The 21,833-nt window shown below is 42.4% G+C and overlaps 1 protein-coding gene across 1 annotated transcript in view; it reads left to right on the top strand.

Annotated features, from left to right (window-relative positions):
* The window catches only part of FARSA (phenylalanyl-tRNA synthetase subunit alpha), a 529,543-nt gene that overhangs the window by 283,535 nt on the left and 224,175 nt on the right, over positions 1 to 21,833 (top strand). The window contains exon 8 of the mRNA XM_044084657.1: positions 13,622 to 13,706. Coding sequence (XP_043940592.1) covers positions 13,622 to 13,706 — 85 coding nt within the window. The remainder of the gene's footprint in view (positions 1 to 13,621; positions 13,707 to 21,833) is intronic.

The raw sequence follows: 21,833 nt of genomic DNA, 5'->3' as shown, positions 1-21,833 counted from the left end.
CCTCTGTAGTTAGAGGTGGTGTGGTTTGGGTTGTAAATATTGTGGATATTGTATATATTGTACATATGATTAGTGCAAGGGTGGTTGGTTGTTTTTGCTGTCTTTTGGTTTTGGCCTTTCTTTTAGGGTCTTCTGACATCTGGGGCAAGAAAAGACTGAGGATATGACGTCGGTCATGCGCATTTGTACCCTGACGTTCTGATGTCAGTCTTAAGCGCCTTGACCGACGTCAGCCTAATACTTTGATATTCGGGCCGACCGAGGACAGCGGACTACCCAAGTGTAAGGACTGCAGCAATGTAGATCTTCGAACATCTACATTTATGGTAGGTACAAAACTGTACTTTTCCTCAGTTCTACTGGACTTATCTAAAGCTTTTGATACCATCTCCCATACCCATCTCCTAAACCATCAGTCAAATCTCCCAAAAAACTCTTTCGTGGTTCTCCTGCTATCTTTCTGACAGGTCCCAAGCTGTGAAATGGGGCCAGGCCTCCTCCACTTTCCTTGCCACTCCCACTGGAGTACCCCAAGGTTCCATACTTGGCCCATTGCTATTTAACATCTTTATTAATGATTTCCACAGTCATACCTAATACGAAAATTGTCCAGTACGCAGACGATTCCATTTTGATCTGCTGCGCCTCTAACCTAACAGATCTCCAATCTCTAACACAAAATCGCCTTCTGTACCACCGAAAACTGGATGCTCCAAAATCACCTCGCACTAAATGCCAACAAAACTAAGATTCTTCTATTCTCTCCCTCAAAATCCACCCATATTGATAAAAACTTGTTTCAAATTACCAGCCTTAACTCCATTATTGAGATTGTACCCTCCGCCAAACTTCTTGGTGTCACCATATATGACCACCTAAAATTCAACACTAGCATCCAGCTAAACATCAAGAAACCCACATAAAACTAGGCCTACTGTACAGAAACAAACTCTTCCTCTCCCCCTCTGCCAGACAAACTCTGGCCACTACCTATCTCCTCCCCTCTTTTTTGTATGGCACTCCTCTGCTTACTAATTTGTCTTCCACTCTTACCTCCAAACTGGAAGTATGCTACAGTAAAATCTCTAGATTCGCTACAAAAGCCAAATCCTCCTTTCATCAATGCACCTCTTTTCACTCTTTAAACTGGCTTGAACTCCCCAATCAACTTGACTTCCTCCAACTCACCACAGCCCACAAATTATTATTCCAACCTACTATCTGCCCTGCACTATCTAATATTCTACAACCATATACCCCTCTCAGATCCCTTAGATCTACTCACCAGAACCTAATAACCGTCCAAAAACCCAAGCACCCAGCTGGTCAGCTTCTACTATCCTTTTCCCTAGCTAAAAAATGGAATGCTCTGCCCTCCACACTGAGGACCTGTGACAACCTTAACACCTTCAAAACTCAACTTCATTCCTACCTCTGTCTACACAGGGAATGTAACTGTACTCTCCATCCCATACCTCCCGTAACTGTACTCTCCATCCCATACCTCCCGTAACTGTTCTCTCTATCCCATACCTCCCAAACTCTCCTCTTCCTTTTCTCCTGGCTAACCCTCTCACCGTCCTAACTTCTCTCACATATATAGAATGTTTATATAACTAAACAGTAACATCTAGCCATCATACTGTTATGCCTGAATTTCTCATGAACAAATTGGGCGGCACAGTGGTGCAGTGGTTAACGTTGTCACCTCACAGCAAGAGGTTCTCCGGTTCGATTCTCGGCTGGGGTGCCTTCTGTGTGGAGTTTGCATGTTCTCCCTGTGTTCGCGTGGGTTTCCTCCGGGTACTCCGGTTTCCTCCCACATTCCAAAGACATGCATCTGGAGCATTTCTCCCCGGGCCTCCGCTGAAAACAGGCTCTGTGGAACCTAGTCGGACATTCCCGGTCAACAAATGATAAATAAATAAAAAAATAAATAAAATAAATAAAAAATCTATAATTTTTGTACTCTGCATTGAATGCTACCTGTCGATTGTCATGCAAATTTTTCTTTGTAATTCATCATGTAATGTAACTTTTGTATTGTGGAGCTTTTCTCCCTGGGCCTCCACTGAAAATGGACTCCCCGAGCCCAGTGGGCCTCCACGGTCATCAAACTGGAATGAATGAATGAATGAATGAATGAATGAATGAATGAATAAATTTACATATGCAGCCAGTCTCTGAGTATATCGGTAATGTTCAGTTAAATACTTGCTTATATGTTGAATACCTGTGCTGTTTGGTATTACAGTGAATAGGGAGACCACATCCATAGTGACAAAGTGACATTCCTTTAAGTCCTTATCTTTGGACCATTGTGCTAGTTGTCTCAAGAAATCTGAAGTAAAACACAGTCTTTAATCATGTAGAATCCACATGGAAAGCAATAAAACACTAACTGAGCTCAGATACTTCACAAAGAATTTAAACTTAAAAGTTATGTCTGGAAATCAACAGATTGAACAAAATATGCCAAAAAGTAGTACTTCTGTATCTCCTAACCATCCCTTGATCTTAACATTTGAGAAATTGGTAGAAAAGGAGATATATGAGCTACGCTCATTTGGTTTTAAAAATAGAAATGGAAACATCAGTACAAATGCTTCCAATTTTTTTAAATTTAAAACCAGAACATGCACAAGCCCTAGATGAGCTTTTTCATAATAAAAACTTTGTTATCAAAGGCACTGACAAGGGCGGAGGCATTGTGGTCATGGACAGTAGCTTTTACTTTAATTCAATGTTCAAGTTACTGAATACCAGTGAATATGCGGCTGTTAACTACAAGGATGTGTATGACACCATCAGACGAGTTAATCAGGTAATTTCTATCTGATATCCTCCCTGTGGGAGGAGTAAAGATGCCTTGTTGAAGTTTCAAGTAGTTTATTTAGTTAAGTAGGTAGATGGATAAGTGTTCTACAATAACTCCTCCCATAGAGAGAGGATCAGAACAAGAGTCTCCTAGATCTGCTAGCTAAAGTAATTTTATCTGAACTAATCCTTTGTACTATTTCTTGTTATCCTGTCACCCCTTGGGTCACAGGTGGGATACCAAACTTAATTTGAGCCATCTGGATTACCTCTGTTTTCTGTTCATCCTTGGCACCCCCAAGGAGTTGTCTACTCAAGAAAATCACTTTAAGGAGACCCTCAGCAATATGGATAGGGACTACTTGAGACACCTACCGGAATAAACATGACCCAGCAAACCAGGCACATTAGAACAAGAACACTTGGCCATCTACCTGCTTAACTGAATAAACTACTTTAAACTTCAACAAGGCACCTTTATTCTTCCCACAGAGAGGGAACCAGGTAGCGAGGCTCTAAGATCTTCTAGCTAAAGTGATTTTTATTTGGACTAATCCTTTGTACTCTGTTTCTTGTTAGTCCTGTCACCCTCAGGGTCGCAGTTGGGATACCAGACTTCACTCGACCCTCTGGATTAACTCTGTTTTCCCACCAGCCTTGGGGGAGGGAGTCATGTTGCCATTTTCCCCAATTTTGGGAGAGAAAGTAACTCCATGTCTTCCCCACCTCAGCCTTAGTGGAGGGAAGCAGCACCACATCATTCCACTCCCTCAACCTTGAGGGAGTGACACAATTCCATGCACCATGCTATTAACAGATAAGGAAACCCTTTGATAGATCGAAGGCAGTTTTGGCGGTTACCATTTCAGCAAAAATGTTTTGCTGAAATCACTTTTGACATTGGTGAATTTAGGTTCATAGGTAAGTACTAGGCTGTCTGCCCGAGGGCATCTATAAGCCTAGCCAGAATGTGTTGGCTTTCGCCACCGGCTTAGACTAGTTCTGTGTGCCTTGGTCCAGCAGAGCCATTAGTTCCCTGTGCCTCTGTCCAGCAGAGCCACTGCAGTGATCCCCGGGGTAAATTTTCTGTTTCCCATCCACTCGTCAAGGTTTCTCTTGAAGAGTGTTAGTGAAGGGCTCTGCCTAATGTAGATTGGAATCCTGTTCCAAAGCATGGGGAGTCTCTGGGACAGGAATCTATCCCTCCAGCACGTCCTATTTATCGTTGTAGTGAGGTTTAGATCCCTAGAGTGTGGCTCTTGAGGATTTGTTTTTTTTAGGTGGAGCATGTCCGTCAATTCTGGGTTGGACATGGCCTTGTATGTCAGGCAGAGATCACCTCTGAGTAAGCGGTATGCAACTCAGTACAGCTGGAGTTTCTTCAGTCGGGCTGCATAGGGAATATGTTTGAGGCCAGTAATCCTCTTGGTGAGGTACTTCTGTGGTCTTTCCAACTGTTGCATGTGTCTTGTAAGGTACATCACAAATGGGGCATTTTACTCTTTGATGGGTCTAATGAGTGATGAGTAGAGGGGCACAATAACCTCTTTTGTTCTAGATGCGAACCGTTTTATGATTAGGTGGGTCACATAGAAGGATTTTCTAACCACCTTGGCAATATGATTATCAAGGGAGAGATTACTATCTACTTGGGTCTCCAGATCCCTTATTACATTTTCTGTATTAAGGGGACTATGACGTGGGTACTTTGTTTTTTCCAAAGGGGATGACTATGCACTTTTTAGCATTTAGCTTGAGACCATGATTTTGACACTAGGTATCTGTCTCAGTGAGACCCTACTGGAGGATGTCTGTATCAGCAGGAGAGTCAATTATGGCCCCCAGTTTGCAGTTGTCTGTGAACTTGGTCAGTCCTAGTCCTCCTGTGCTTGCCTGTACCTCTAAGAAGTATATACCGAACAGGAGGGGTCCCAGGACTGAGCCCTGGGGGATGCCACTTGTAACTGGTTTAGAGTCGGACCTAGAGCCTGCAACTCTCATCGTGTGGGTTCTATCCATGAGCCAATTGGCAACCCATCTCATGACGTAGGGGTTTATGTTCAGGCTGGTGAGCTTGTCTATAATACCAGAATGGGGAATGGTGTCAAAAGCCTTTGCAATGTCTAGGTAGGCTGTGTGGACCTCCTTTCCCTCGTCTAAAACCTTGGTGACTGTCTCAAAGAAGTCCACCAGGTTTAGGAGGCATGATCTGCCCTTAAAGCCAAACTGGGTAGGGTCCAATGTTTGAAGGTTCCCATTGTCTCTGTTAATGAATTCCATGATGATGCGCTCCATAGGCTTGCAGACCAGGCTAGTAGGGCAATAGTTCCTGGGGTCCATTGTGGCTCCACCTTTGTGGACCAGAATAATGGTTGCTGTGCGCCACTCTATGGGTACGTAGCGTGTAGAGAGGCTGAGTTTGAACAGTGTGTTTAGGTGAGGGGTTAGTTCATTTTGCAGCTCATGTAAGACGCAGCCTGAGACACCGTCTGGTCCTATTGAAGCTGTATTTTTGGCTTTGGATAGGGCTGTTTTATCCTGTGTGTCAGTGATTGATGGGGCACTACATTCTTCTGGTATGGTTATAGGCCCTTTAGGGGGTGAGAGGGGGGTGAAGTTTTCACTAAACCTGTCTGCCAGAATGTTGGCAATATCAGTCGGTTCAGTGTATTTTGTGCCATTCTGCACTAACTCAGAGCAGATCCGCGAGTTTCCACTTAGGTTCTTGACATAGCTAAAGAACGCGTTGTGGTTATCTTTGGAGTCCTTGGCAGTTTTTCTTTCTAAGCTTGCCTTGGATGATTTTATGAGGGATCGTAGTTTCTTGCTGATACTAATCAGGGATGTCTTTCTTCTTAGGATTTTACTCTTTTCTGCACTAGTTTCCTCCTTCTAATAGCTTGTTTATGGCAGATAAGGCAGAGTTTCCTTTTCTCTTACTGAATGTGCTTTCAGTGAAACATTTTCGGAGTTTTTTTATTTCTTGGAGGAAGGTGTCGATAGGTTGATTTCCTCCACAGATAACACTATTTAACATAAATAGCTTTTAAGTGTTTTAATAGCGAGGTGCTTCTTATTTTGGGCACTAAGAGTTGCATTAATCATATTCAACAATAAGGGATTTGTAACAGTAGGATGTTCTTTCAAGTTTTGGTGCAGTGCGTATTTAGTTGTGTAGAATGTGTGTATCTGTACTTTAGCCTTGGTCATAATTTAATCAAGGTAGGTATCTTTGTACTTTAGATGTAAATAGCTAGCTATGATACCTGCCTTTGCATTTGGGCTATATTATAGGCTACTTTGTTCAGGTTACAAGTCTCCATGTTCAGTTCTTGGGTGTTCCTAGCTGACTAGGCTACATGTTATTTTGAGAAAAAACCCCAAAAAATATTCTTGTTTCCTGCCTTTTTAAGCTAGTCTAGTCCAGTTTTCAGGTTCTGCTGAATTCATGGCTGTGGTACAAGTTCCTGTGTTGCCCATACATTACTTGGATAGAAGGAAGTTTCTCTGTTCACCAGTGAGAGTGGGGTGCTTTGAGCAGCCTATCTGTCCCTGTAGGAGTGGTCTTAGCCCAGCAACTAGTAGTTTATTGGCCATTTTGGGCTAATTTCTATTTCTTTCATCTCCCTGCTATAAAACCCGCATTTGTGGGGTTTTGCAGTTGTATACAGCTCACCAAGCTCCTCGTGGTGTCCTGCAGAGTTCTACAGCAGCAGAGTGACAAAAGAGAGACTTTAGATTGATTAAGTATAATTTTTCTGCATTTTCTTGCTGTTTGCTAATTTCACCTAAAACACGATTTTCTATTGTTTTTGTGTTTTAAAAAAGCTTATTTGTGCTGCATATTGTACTTATTTTTCTGCTTGCACTTGTTAAAGTCGTTTTTAGTCATTTTTGTGTTTAAATCATCTGTTTAACTGTTGTAGGCTACACACTCAAGTGTGCTTGCTTTTTCTGTGCATTTAAAATGTTTTAGTGTAAAGTTACTGTATTTTTTGTGGGAAAAAAAAACCCCCAAAATATTCTTGTTTTCCACCTTTCTAAGCTAGTCGTGTCCAGTTTTCAGGTTCTGCTGAATTCAGGGCTGTGGTACAAGTTCCTATGTTGCCCATACCTTATTTGGATAGAAGGAAGTTTCTCTGTTCACCAGTGAGAGTGGGGAGCTTTGAGCAGCCTATCTGTCCCTGGAGGAGTGGTCTCAGCCGAGGGCAACTAGTAGTTTATTGGCCATTTTGGGCTAATTTCTATCTATTTCATCTCCTTGCTATAAAACCCGCATTTGTGCGGTTTTGCACGCCGGGCAGCACTGGTTAGCTAGGGTTAAACTATTCCTGGCTCTATGAAGTCTACTCTTCCAATTTTTCCCTAGGAACTAGTCAAACTTTCAACTTAAGCACTCAAACCATTCATTTTACAGTCCAGCACTTGTTCAAATCTCTTAGTCAGCACTAATAAACGCTAGCACTACACCCCCCTATACTATACAGAAGTATAAGGCTCTCTATTCGTCCCTACCGGACAATCAGTAAAACAGTTCACTTTATCTGTTCGAGCATGTCCAAAGGGCAGTTTCAGGTGTACTCTCCAGTCCAGTTGGTGAATCTGGGCATCTTGAGGCAATGTTACAATTGCCTCATGTACACAGACAACCCTCTCCTCCTTCCAACAAACACAAATGTATGCGAGAGATGCAACTATACAGCCAAACTGGAGGCCAAGCTCTCTCAGCCCAAGACTGAGACAGTCAGTCATGAGGAGAAGGGAAACACTTGCACCACACTACCAGTCTCACATAGACCACTCATCTCTGCACCAGCAAATAACACACATAAATACACAAAAACATACTCGGAGGCTCTAAATAAAAATCTGCCAAAGCAGCAGAGACCTTCAAAGAAGACATTAAGCAACCACCACCCCCAAACAATAACCACGTGTCACATACTTCACAAAGTCAGTGTGCCACGCAATCACAACCCTTAAGGCTAAATAACACACCCAATACATTAGTAATAGGTGACTCTATTGTCAGGCACACTGACGTCCCACTCACTAGACTGAACAAGGAGAAGGTTACTGTAAGCTGCCTGTCGGGTGCCAGGATCCACCACATAACGCAAGCACTCAGATCACTCCAGAACAGGTACAAATATGACTCTCTCATTGTCCATGTTGGTGTGAATGACCTGAGACGTACCTCGCTGGACTACATGAAAAGAGACAGAGAGGAGCTCTCTGATCATGTAGCCCAGGCCGGTATGACCCTGACTAGCATCTTGCCCTCACCAAGAATGATGCCACAGTATAAAGATAAAATGATCAATTTTAACAATTGGCTAAGCTTTTGGTGTCGTTCAAAGGGGATCCAGTGTCTGTCAGCCTGGGATGACATGCTCGACAAGCCACGTTACTTCGCCAGAGACAGCTTGCACTTGTTGCCCTTAGGCTTTCGAATACTGGTCAAGGCTGTTGCCGCCCCCATAGTGCCTTTTTTAGGCAAGGCTCAGAAGACAAACCCACCTCCGTAAACAACACAAGAAACCAAAAACTGAGGGTAATGCTATTCAATACCAGAAGTCTAAACCTCAAAATGCACGCACTCGAGGCACTCCTCAGTATGGAGAGAATCGATATCTATGCAGTAACAGAAACCTGGTTCAAGGCTCCAGAGAGCATCCCAGCACTATCAGGCTACAACTCATACCAGGCTTTTCGGTCCCAGAACCCGGACCGAAATACAGAAGGTGGGGGTGTATCCATTTTCATCAAGGATACCCACACCTCCAGATTAGTGGCACAACACGAGGCCTTGGAGACCATCCATGTGCAACTAACCGTGGGTAAAGCTGCTTTTCAGATTGTAGCTTTCTACAGATCACCCACCTTGTCTCAGGACCCCCACTCAGCATTCATGAGAACACTGGAAAATATGAAGGTCCTACCTAACACCATGATATTGGGTGATTTCAACTACCCAAACATTGACTGGGAAAACTACTCAAGTTCTAACTCCTTTGCCCAACGCTTCCTAGAGTTTATAAACCCAAATGCCCTGGAACAACTGGTCACCACTCCCACAAGAGGTGACAACATATTGGACCTGATCATCCCCAACATGGGGGACCAATGTTCCACACCAGAGGTAAACCCGTCGCTGGTAAGATCAGACCATAAACTAATCACACTGGACATCCACATCCCGACCCCAAGTCAAAGAAACCACTGTGAAAAACTTTTCAAAAAAAAACTTCACACTTCTCATGACCGAGGTGGAAAGTTTCAAAGCCCCCTTGCTAAAGGATAATGCTTCCCAAACCGCAGAATCCTTTACAAATGCACTCTATGAGCATCTACAGGAATGCATGGATCGAGCCATACCAAGTAAAACCAAGACTCACTTCTCCAAAAAGAGGAAACCAGTCTGGTGGAACCCGGCCATAAATAAGCTATACAACAGGAGGAGGAAACTATTACATGATAGAGCAAAATCCCAAAAAGGGAAGGCATCCCTGATCAGTATCAGCAAGAAACTACGATCGCTCATAAAATCATCCAAGGCCAACTTCGAAAGAAAAATTGCCAAAGACTCTAAAGATAATCACAAAGTCTTCTTTAGCTATGTCAAGAATCTAGGTGGCATCTCTCATATCTGCTCTGAGCTAGTGCAAAATGGCAAAAAATACACTGAACCAACTGACATTGCCAACATTCGGGCTGACAGGTTCAGTGCAAACTTTACCCCCCACCCCCAAAAGGGCCCGTGTCCATCCCAGAAGAATGTAGAGCCCCAGATATCATGAACACACAGATGAAAATAGACCTTTCCAAAGCCAAAAACACAGCATCAATGGGACCAGATGCTGTCCCAGGCTGCGTCTTACACGAGCTCCAAAATGAACTAACCCCTGACGTAAATTCACTGTTCAAACTCAGCCTTACCACAGGCTATGTACCCAAAGAATGGCTTACAGCAACAGTTATCCTGCTCCAAAAAGGTGGTGCCACAACGGATCCTGGGAACTATCGCCCTATACGCCTGACTAGCTTGGTCTGCAAAGCTATGGAGCACATCATCATGGAACTCATTAACAGAGACATTGGGAACCTCCAGACACTGGACTCTACCCAATTCAGCTTTGTTAAAGGCAGATCTTGCTCCTAAACCTAGTCAACTTCTTTGAAACAGTTACCAAAGCCATAGATGAGGGAAAGGTAGTCCACACAGCCTACCTGGACCTCGCAAAGGCCTTCAACACCATTCCCCACTCTGGCATTATAGATAAGCTTACCAGCTTGAACATTAACCCCTATGTCACGAGATGGGTTGCCAACTGGCTCATGGATAGAACTCACATGGTCAGAGTTGCGGGTGCTATGTCCGACTCTAAACCGATTACAAGTGGCATCCCACAGGGCTCAGTCCTGGGACCCCTCCTGTTTGGTATATACTTCTCTGAGGTACAGGCAAGCATGGGAGGACTATGGCTGACCAAGTTCGCAGATGATTGCAAAATGGGGACCATAATCAACTCTCCGGCTGACACAGACATCCTCCAGAAGGGTCTCACGGAGACAAATACCTGGTGTCAGAATCATGGCCTCAAGCTAAATGCCAAAAAGTGCATAGTCATCCCCTTTGGGAAAAACCAAGTGCCCACGAACTACCACATAGATGGTAATCCACTAAGTATGGAAGATGTAATTAGGTATCTGGGGACCCAAGTAGATAGCAACCTCTCCTTTGATAATCACATTGCCAAAGTGGTTAGAAAATCCTTCTATGTAGCCCACCTAATCACAAAAGGGTTCACATCTAGATCAAGAGAGGTTATTATGCCCCTCTACTCATCGCTCATCAGGCCCATAATAGAGTACAGTGCCCCATTTGGGATGTACCTTACACCACACCTGCAACAGCTGGAAGAACCACAAAAGTACCTCATCAAGAGGATTGTGGGCCTCAAACAGATGCCCTATGCAGCTCGACTAAAGAAACTCCAGCTCTACTCGGTTGCTTACCACCTACTCAGAGGTGATCTCTGCCTGACGTACAAGGCCATGTCTAACCCGGTATTAATGGACATGCTCCACCTCAAGAAAACCAAATCTCTTAGAGCCACACACTCTAGGGATTTAAACCTCAGCACAGCAATAAATAGGACATGCTGGAGGGATAGATTCCTGTCCCAGAGACTTCCCTCGCTCTAGAATGGAATCCCAATCTATGTTAGGCAAAGCCCCTCATTGACTCTCTTCAAGGAAAAATCTTGATGAGTGGATGGGAAATCGTGAATTTACCCCTGGGTTCACTTCAATGGCCCAGATGGACAGAGGCTCAGGAAACTAATCTAAAAGGGAGGCGAAAGCCAGTGCATTCTGGCTAGGCTTATAAATGCCCTTTGGCAGATAGCCTAGTACCTACCTATGAACCTATGTCTGGACCCTGGGCCTGCATATTTAGCTGAGCAAGGTACATTCCTGTATGCTTTATCCATGTGCTAATCAGGGCATATGGCAAGCTTGTTTGGACCCACATCATATTTAGTTTTTTGTAGTTGGTAGCTGTACACGATAACCTTCCTGTGTGTGTTTGCTGCTTCAGCACCCCTTCTTTTACTGTACCTTTTAAATTGCATATTCCATATATACTTGTGCTCATTTTAGATGCAGATTCCTTTTTACTTGTCTAATTATATCTGGTATTGTGGAGTCCAGCACTGTAACTGATGACAGTTATTGTTTTGAATTAAATCAGCAAGGCATTGCCTTTTGACCTTCCTCTTATACCTTCTATATAAGGGGTGAATGGAAAACGTTCTGAGCATTGAGGTGCATCTATTGAAAACAGTCTGGTAAAGAAGATTTGGAACAGACAGGAAGAAGGCAAGAGGAAACAAGGGCATCCAGCAAAGAAATGGAGGGATTGTGTGATAGAAGACTTGCGACCATTAGGCATGACTGTTGCTAAAGGCAGAGTGGCATTGAATCTAGAGATGGGGACAATTGACACGGCATCCTATGTAGAAAATGGGGAAGAAAAAGAGGATGAGGAGGATGACGACAACATCTGCCACACCCAGTAGTTATAATCTGTATCAAATCATCCCTGTAGGTTATCTGTGTTAAAATTCCTTGGTCTGTGCCAGCTGGCATTCGGATGGATAATCCAGAACCCTACACCCTTCCTTAGGAAGGAAAATTGGCTATTAGATGATTTCTTCTTTTTCTTCCCTCACTGACTCCCTGGTGAACAAAATTGTTCATTGAACCTGGGTCACTCCAAAATGGTGAAGCCTCAAAATTAAAAGTAAAACCTGTCTTACTCTGGTGTCCCCAGTTTATAATAGTAAAACAGAATGCTTAACACAGTTTCACTCTGATCATGAAAGCTCACCATGACTTGGTGTAATAGTCCCAACTTACAGTTTGTAGGGAGTGTGGTGTCCATTGCACCCCTTTGCCTTAACTTTTTTGGCTTACCCAAACTGCATATCTTGGAGTGAGGCTGTTTGTGGTTGTACATCATGAGATAGGAACTGAGGTAGTTGTATTAATTTTGTGTCAGCCCTGTTTAATCATATTGGCAGTTTGAAAAATGTATTTCCTCTTTTTAATAAAACAAAATATTTTTGACTGAAATTTCTGAAAAACTTCATTAATTCTAGCCATAAAGTACTATTTTTTTATGCAGTGGCAAGTTGTTGTGCACTGTAGTACTTCATGTTGCTAATTAATGTAATAAATCCAAGGATTGCTATACTTAAGTTAGTAGCACAGCTAGTTGTGGCAATACCTGAGCTCTCAAAAGTTAACCAGGAAACATTATCTTCCCTAGTTCACAGTGGTTTTCATTCTTCTGCTTTTTCATTTAAAAAGTCATGTCACTATCGCAGACTATTTACTTTCTACTTCAGAATATGATAGCACTTTGTTTTATAGCTGAAGATGATAAATGTTCACAGATGTAGAATGGTAGCAGAATGCACAGTTTTATTATTGTAACATGACGTGGTTAGCATTAAAAACTGTTTGGCTTTTAATTTTTAGGCTTTATCATGTTAGTAAATCTATTTCAGCATTATGTAGTCCTGCTAGTTTGCCCCCAGGTGCTCACATTTTGATTTTGCAGGTGACATTCTTTTGAACTTGCCCCAGTCTTTGCAGCTGATCTAGTCTGTTGGTTCTACTTGTGGCATTCTGAAATCGATAACGAAAAAGAGTAACACTGGCAAGCGACTGTGCATCACATAGAACACTTGAAATTGGTCACAGCCCCTGGGGGTAGGTCTTGGTCCCCAAAGTTGACTGCAGAAGATGGAGACCTCTGTGCAGGAAGCGTGTTGTCTTTTTGTTAGAAAAAAAAAGCGGTGCCTGTCATCTGTTGATATCCTTTGAACAGAGTTCCGTGTAATGTCTCAAGATGCAGGAAGTTGCACAAAACATGTCTTTGTTTTCACAATTCACTTAAAGATAAGGGTGAATTCAACGCTCTGTTTGCAGCATTGCTACATATTTTATACAGATGATATGCCAGTAGTGTTCTGTTAATTAGTAAAATCACAACTACTCATTTAATATGGATCATATATTAGTTAGTAGCGGATTATAGTGATCTGCTGCTTAAACTATCAAGCCATTTAAGCATTGTTAGTAATTATATGGTTTGATGATCTGGGCGCTGTTGTTGGCAAGATTTGTTGTAGTCTGTACCTTGTAATTTATATACTTAGAAAAAATTAGGTTTGTTCAGTGTAAAACTTCTACTTGAACTTTTTTTTTTTTTTGTAATATTTCTCATTTGTAGATCCAGCTGAAGCTACAAATTTCCCTATGGATTACTTGGCGAGAGTCAAAAAGGTGCATTCTGAGGGAGGCTATGGTTCACAAGGGTGAGACTTTAATTTTGGGCCTAGATGATGAAGATGTTTTCCTCCTTTGTAGTACTAATCTAGTTTAACATGTATAAGAGCAGTAATAATACTGTAGTATTTGCCCCACATATTAATTGTGAACTGTAGAGTCTGTAAGATTAAGTAATATGATGATGTAGTAATAAACAGAAATTCTCAACCTTCCACCTGCCATCTGCAAAGTTTGAAGTACAAACAATTCTGAAATGAGAAAGAAAGTACACTGTAGTAGTGTGTGGTCTGACTAGAAAATGTTTTTTTTTACATTTTATTTAGTTGAGTTCATTACTTCAGTTTAATCCTTCCAAAAAGTTTTCATTATGTTTGATGCTTTTCTGTAGTGAAGCAAATAGTTCTTGTAATGCTTGTGTTGTCCGGACATACATTAACAGCTGTTCATTCCTAAATGTCCATTGAGTTTCCAGCCAGCTGAAGGTGATATCACTGTTGCTCCATTCATTTATCATTGTTTAAGGAGAACAAAAGTTCATTATTATTTTAAAATTGTACAACGTCTATTAATTTTCTAAAAGCAGAGTTTTTTTAAACATCTCTGGCATGATTGCACCATTATAGTGCCAGTGCAGTAAATGAAGTAAATAGTGTGTGCCCATCATCTGGCTGCCACTCTTTATCTGCTAACTCTAGGTGTGACAATAAGACCTATTGCATTTGTATCAGATTCAGTGATGCTGCTTGACTAAGTCATCACAACACCCTGGAAAAGTGTTCCTTTAGACAAGAAATAGATAAAAATGGAGACCAGATTGGCTTCTACTCAGGCTTTGGGTTCGTATTGTTGGAGCAAGAATAATAAAGAACGCACAGAAAAGGGACAGTCAGTAAGAAGTCCTCTGCTTCCTCTGAGTACAGGGAATGGAAGAAATGTCATTCGCCCTTTTGCTGGTGCCCATCCTATCTTCCTTGTGAACAGGTTGCCTGGAGTTTGTGAAACTGCAAATACAACCTGCATTCTTGTTCTAGCAGCGCAGCTAGCATCAAATTTGGGGAGCCTCAAGTTCATGGTGTAGAAGGCTTTCATCTTCTTTTCATTTCCCTGGGATGATAGACATTTGTGATATCTCTTATTTTCTTCCTTGGAAATCCACAACTGAAATGTGGCCATCTCCGTGTCAGCAGATGCCATTCCCCAGAGTGTAGTTACTGGTTGTTTCAGATGCTGTCCATGTGTCAGAAAATCTTGGATAAAGCCTTTTCTCTCTCTAGCCAGCAGTTGTATAACCCCAATTGTTTTGTAACATTCTCACGGCAGCACTTAAAAGGATTCCTGTTCTTTTTTGTGGTGATTCTTAAGAGTTCATGAACGTGTTCTTTATTGTACATGCAAGGTTCCTTGTGAGGCTGCTTTGTAAATTCCAATTTCATTTTCCAGCCCCAAACAACACTTCTCTTAGTGTGTAATTGGACAGTGTGGTGCATATTTAGTTGAGTAAGGTTCTCTTGCTTGCTATCCTTACTTTATTCTCACAGGCACCTATTGCTACACTGAGGCAAAAATATTAATTTGGACTGCCAGTCTCTAGAATGTTGCCAATTTTTTTCTGTACCAGGAGAGTGGATGTGGTATGCAGTAGATCAGCCACTGTATAGGCATGTGATCTAAAATTTCATGCCACTAATATAGGCTTCCTGCTGTGCTATATGCCAGGATCATGTCCTTCTGGAAGTAACTAGTAGCCACTCTTAGGATTCATCCCTAATGCAAAATGCCCCCAGATCTTTTCCCTAAGGAAGTATGCAGGCACAAGACCCTCATTCCTCACTCTCTCAGCTAGCCTTCTGGCCCCTGAAATGCTAAGTGAAAGATTCATGCCAGTGGCTCAGACACCATGCCTCTACACCAGTACGCTAACAGCTTGTGGGGTTATACTGTTTACCTAGGTGCTTTTGCATACCTCCTTCTCCTAATTCAACTGAAGAGCATGGCCATGTTGGTATGATTCTGTTGTCCAGAGTTTACTGTCCCTGAAGTGGGAGTCCTTAAGTGTTCTCTTAATTTGAGTTGGGAAAGGAGCGGGGGGAACCTATATAACCTCTCTACTTTTTAGGTAGAAGGCTGTCTTGTTATGGTCAGAAACTGTGCATTACCAGCATCTCTTCGGATTACTGTTTTCAGGGAGGTCCTGAGTCTTTACAGAAAAATGGATGTTATGCCAAATCTCTTTATTTTTTTCCATAGAGAAGGCTTGTTAAATCATGCATGGCATTGGAACAGTCTACCTGGGTGATTCCCATTTTCCCCTACAGCAGATACCTTCGCTGATATCCATTGTGAACTGGATGCTTCCAGACACTGTTCTACCTATGCTTTATGAAGCAGACCGAATAGCCAAGGGATTTCTTTACTGGTGGAAACTAAGAAGCCATAATCACCATCAGTTGTCGGCTTTGGGAGGTGCCTTCGTCCTTGGACTGTGGTAGCATATCTCTCAAATATGAAGTCCACACCTCTGGGGTACATTAGGAAGTGGACATTCATGTCTTCTACTTTGAACATAACTGCATTAAACTACTTCACAGATGTGGTTAATTTTTGGAGGGATCTGTGGGATATGTCGCTTTAAGATTTTGCATCAGCTGCTAATCACAGAAGCTTTAAAGCTTCATGTAATTGTTTCAAGTAATTTAACCTGCATTATAGTAAACATTCCGTATGATTAGTATGATGGATTGTGCAGAGCAACATGCACTGAACTAGCCATGTACTGATACATTTCACTGCATTGTAACTTTTCATAGTAGCTGAAGGTCAGTAGCATAGCTGCTTAAACTGTAACTGATTATTAGTTTAGCTGTCTCGAGAAAAAGGACAAAATGTGTTTGCCATTGGGGGAAGGGTATTTTTTTTAATCTGTTCACATGACCCATCTTGAGACTGATGTTACTAATGTGCATTTTAGATTCAGGGTGAAAGCCTTCTCCACAATTTCAAGATATATTTCAAGATGCTGTAACACTTTTACCATTGCTTTTTTTGCCTTTTTCTTGAAAGATTATTTGGTTGGTAGATTATCCACAGGAGCATTCCCCATGGTTGTCTGTGCCAGCCTTTACTTGAGAATCCTATGAAGGAACCTCCTGTACAGTGGATCCAGGACCCAGACAGTCTGTATTTTGCCTTTTGGCTGTTTTGAACCATTTGGCTAGTAAAGAATGCTAACAGAGTTCATTAAAATAACTGTCAAACTGTGTTTATTTTTGTGATAAACATAACAGGCCTTTAACATCCAAATTCACAAGAAACTCCTAAGTGCCACAGAGCAGACTGTTTCCAAATTCAGCACTTCCTTTTATTCAGCAGTTCTGAACTACATCTTTGCATAGCTTTCCTCGTCCATACTGCCTCCTGGAGGTGGATGTGGATGTGTTTTACTGCATATGCCATCATGTAGGCATTGTTTTCTGCTATAGGACAGGAACATTTTATAGCAGTTTACAGCAGTTCTTCAGACTATGTCCTTGTTGTAAGGCCACCTTTCCCTTCAGCACGTGGTGAAATGAGTACCATTTGAAAGTGAAACCTGTCTGACCACTGTTTTTTAATAGTTGTGCTCCATAGGTCCCCTACTGACTTACATATAGTTGACATTTTTTTACTTCACAGTAGTAAAGTTCCAGGCAGTCTCTGGCAGGGAAATGTTGCTGAGGTGTGCATGTGCCTGACTGTGAAGGTCCTGTAAGTAGTAGTCTTATTATGAGAGCTGTCTTGAAGATCCACTGTTATGATGAGTACCACATATAACTAGTTAAAAGTCCATTCGTCATCAGGTTTATGGGGTGATAGGTCCCTTGTACTGTTTATTTGCTGTTCTGCAAAATTCTTAGAAAATTATGGTATTCCTGGAGTGAGTTTCTTGAATCAGAATTTGTTGGTGAGGCAGTTTATGTAATAAGTAGTTGCTGGCGAAATACATTATTTACATACTTTGATTCTTTCAAAAAAGCTGTGTATTTTGCCTGGTATTTTCAAACTAGTTCTTTTGTTAACTTTCTTAAAGATGGCAATTGCCAGTTTTATAACAGCATCACCAGTTTCGTAGCCACTTTTTTTAGTGAAGCTGTGTGCATTCTGTAAATGACTCATAAAGTAGATATAGTACAAAGATGCAGCTATATGTTTCTGACTGCATGCAACTTGAATTGAGAGAGAATGGCACAAAGTACTGCTGCAGCTCCAGAAAATGCTGGCAGAGGAAGCAGAAAGAGAAATGACAATTGGGCATGTGTACTTTTTCCACATTCTTCTGTTTACTGGCATGGGCTAGAGGTTTGTAACCAGTGACACGTGGGATGAATTTACAGGATCCCATTCATTCATCTATGTTATGTTTGAAGGCAATATTTTATGCATCCTACTAAGTATCCTTTTTTAGCAGTACAGTCTGTTGTAGAGTCAACTAAAATCCGTACCAGACGTAGTCTTTAACATTGGCACTCCTCTGTCTCTTTGCCGATATACTCTGCCTTCCATGTCAGGGATTGATAACAATCTCTAACCTGCAGTCCAAACTTTTGCCTAGCATCATCCCATTCTGTGTCCTTTTTCTAATGGTTATTTGCACCCAGTGTCTTGGTTTCTTTGCTGGTTTCCTTCAGTAAATTCCGACCTCCTCCTGCGTATTTTGTACACCCCTGCTTTCAGTCATGCCTATCCAAAGTTTGAAATGTTAACCCTGCATGCTGTCCTACTTCTCCTTTTCCTGAGGGTTACCTTGGGCCTATAGTATGCCTGTCTCCATTTTCCAGTCTCCAAGAAATGTAGGTATTTTCTCAGATTCAAAGCAGGAGGATTCAACTGTTAATTTTACCTCCTTATTGTTTGGTTTAGATACTGTACCCTGTGTCTTTACAAAATGTCCGTCTCTAGTAATTGCACACTGCAGAACCAAGGACATGCATATTTGCCCTTACCTGAATGATTACCTGATATAGGCCCAGTGTTGAGAGGAGCTACCAATAACATTGACTTAAACCCCAAGTTGCTTTCACTGTCTGGGAGTTTCCATCCATCTATCTAGCTCTCATCTGGTACCTTCCAGGATAGATGCTTTTTGGGGGCCTGTTGGCCTCCCACTAGCAGAAGTTATTTCAGTCTGAGAACAAAGCAGCCTTTCTGGCTCAATTCCTTTGGGTTATGGCCCCGAGGGAGTCTCTTGGCAAGGAAAATTTTGAGAATTTTGAGGTATATGGTATCAATCATTCTTATAGTCTCCCTTAGCAAGGCTGCATTTGAGAACTACAATGGTATTTCAGTAGTGTCTGGCATCAGAATACGCAGTCCTGGAGAAGACTATTCCTTTGCTCCCTTGCAGAGAGCAGATTTCATGGTTGTGCCATCTTCTATTCCTCAGCCTGGGTATTCTTTTTAAAAATAGCCCTGGGTCCAGAGCTTGACAACATATTTCTTAGAAATGGCCTTAGGAGTCTGTGCATCCAACTTAACAGTTTAGAGAGAGTGAAACAACCACATCAATGAATCACATTGGTCAAAGAGATGATGACACTGATCCTAGCCCTAAAAGCGTGCATGTCAGTTTGGAAAACGGGGATATTTGCTGCTCATTACAAGCATTGTGACTATAATGTGGTAGATAAAGAAATGGGTGGGGGGACTACATTTGCAGACATGGGGCATGACTCTTGGATCAGGTATATCCCTTGCTGCATAATATATTCCATCCTTGATGACTACCTACGTAGGACAGAAGTGCAGCCTCATGAATAGATATTAGACACAGACACATTTCTGGATCAAGTTCAAAGGTAAAGTAAAGTAGAGTAAAATCCCATGACTGGAGGAACTCCCTGGTCAGACTCAGTACGAAGCTGAGATCCCTCATAAAATTCTCCAAAGCTAGTTACGAAAACAAAATTGCCACGGACTCTAAAGACAACCACAAAGCATTCTATAGCTGTGTCAAGAATCTCAATGGCAGCACTCAAGATCTGCTCTGAGTTACAGCACAATGGCACTAAATATACAGAACCAACTGACATTGCCAGCAACCTAGCAGATAGGTTCAGTGCTAACTTTACCCCCCTCTCACCCCCTAGAGGGCCTGTCTCTATACCGGAAGAGTGCAAAGTTCCTGTAATCACGGCTGCACAGGTAAAAACACACTCTCCAAAGCCAAGAACACAGCATCCATGGGACCTGACAATATCCCAGGTTGCATTCTACACGAACTACAGAATGAACTGGCAACCTACCTAAGTACCATGTTCAATCATAGCCTCACCTCAGGCTTTGTGCCCACTGAATGGCGCACCTCAACGGTTATCCCACTCAGCAAAGGGGAGCAAAGACGGACCCCGGGAACTGCCGCCCCATTAGCCTGATGAGCCTGGTCTGCAAGGCCATGGAACTTATCATCATGGAACTCATAAACAAAGACATTGGTAATCTCCAAACTCTGGACCCTATCCAGTTCGGGTTTATAAAAGGCAGATCATGTCTCCTAGACCTGATTGACTTCTTTGAAGCAGTCACCAAAGCCATAGATGAGGGTAAGGTGGTTCACACAGCTTATCTAGATCTTGCCAAGGCTTTTGACACCATCCCCACTCTGGAATTTTAAATAAGCTCACTAAACTAGGTATAAATCCCTATGTCACAAGATGGGTTGCCAACTAGCTCACAGACAGAACCCACACTGTGAAAGTAGCAGACTCCAAATCCGAATTCAGACCAGTGACAAGGGGAGTACCACAGAGTTCAGTCCTGGGTCCTCTCCTGTTTGGTATCTACTTCTCTGAAGTACAGGCTAACACAGAAGGTCTTTGGATAACAAAGTTTGCAGATGACTGCAAACTAGGAGCCATAATCGAAACTCCTAACAATGTGGACATCCTACAAAAAGGCCTCACTGAGACAGATGCCTGGTGTCAAAGCCATGGCCTGAAGCTCAATGCCAAAAAGTGTATTATTATCCCCTTTGGTAAAAACTCTGTGCCCATGAACTACCACATAAGTGGTAGTCTACTTAACACCGAAAGTGTGATGAGACCTTGAGACACAGGTGGATAGTAGTCTCTCCTTTGATAATCACATCGCCACAGTGGTCAGGAAATCCTTCTACGTGGCTCACCATATCACAAAAGGTTTCTCATCCAGAAAAAAAGAGGTCATTGTTCCCCTCTACTCATCACTCATTAGAACCATTATAGAGTACAACGCCCCTTTTGGTATGTACCTCACAAGACATCTACAACAACTGGAAAGGCCACAGAAATACCTCACAAAGAGGATTACTGGCTTCAAAGAGATGCCCTATGCAGACCGTCTCAAAAAACTCCAGCTTTACTCTGTCACATGTTGCCTACTCGGAGGCGATCTCTGCCTAACATACAAAGTTATGTCAAACCCAGAGCTGTTGGACATGCCCCACTTAAAGAAATCCTAATCCCTCCGAGCTACACACTCTAGGGACCTAAACCTTGTCACCACAATAAACAGAACATGCTGGAGGGATAGAGTCCTGTCCCAGAGACTTCCCATACTCTGGAACAGACTACCATGTCAAACAGAGCTTTTCATTAGCACTCTTCAAGAAAAATCTTGATGCTTGGATGGGAAATAGGAAATTCACCCCAGGGATCACTTCTGTAGCTCTGCTCGACAGGGGCCAGAAAAATAATTTTCTTGGGTGGCGAAAGCCAGGGTACCGTTTTGGCTAATAGCCTAGTACGTACCTGTGAAACTGTGAACCTATAGGTAGTGTTCAGAAACAGACCTCTCTGCTTCATCAAGCAACAGACTACTGAAGAAATTATGCAGTAGAACACTATGTAGAGAGGCTTGAACACTGGCTACCTTATGTAATGAGGCAGGTTTGTTTTTCTGTGCTTACCCAGTCCCTCTTCACCCCAGAGCAATTGAAAAAGTGAGGGATGAGAGGCCAAAAGGTCATCTGTTTGCAGCTTTTGGTTGAGACTGTATTAGTTGCTACTGTTTATGCAGATGGCAGTTGACAGATCAGTAAAACTGCTTTAGTATGTGCGCCTTTTGACTCTGTCCAAGGGGACCTTAATATATTCAGATCTGTAGACTCTTATACTGGGAGCATGAATGATCTGACCTTGCTA

The sequence above is a fragment of the Protopterus annectens genome, chromosome 9.part0, assembly GCF_019279795.1.
Source record: "Protopterus annectens isolate FY-2018-M chromosome 9.part0, PAN1.0, whole genome shotgun sequence".
Taxonomy (NCBI): Eukaryota; Metazoa; Chordata; order Ceratodontiformes; family Protopteridae; genus Protopterus; species Protopterus annectens.
Note: the sequence above shows the minus strand (reverse complement) of the source record. Positions and strands in the feature narration are given on the sequence as shown.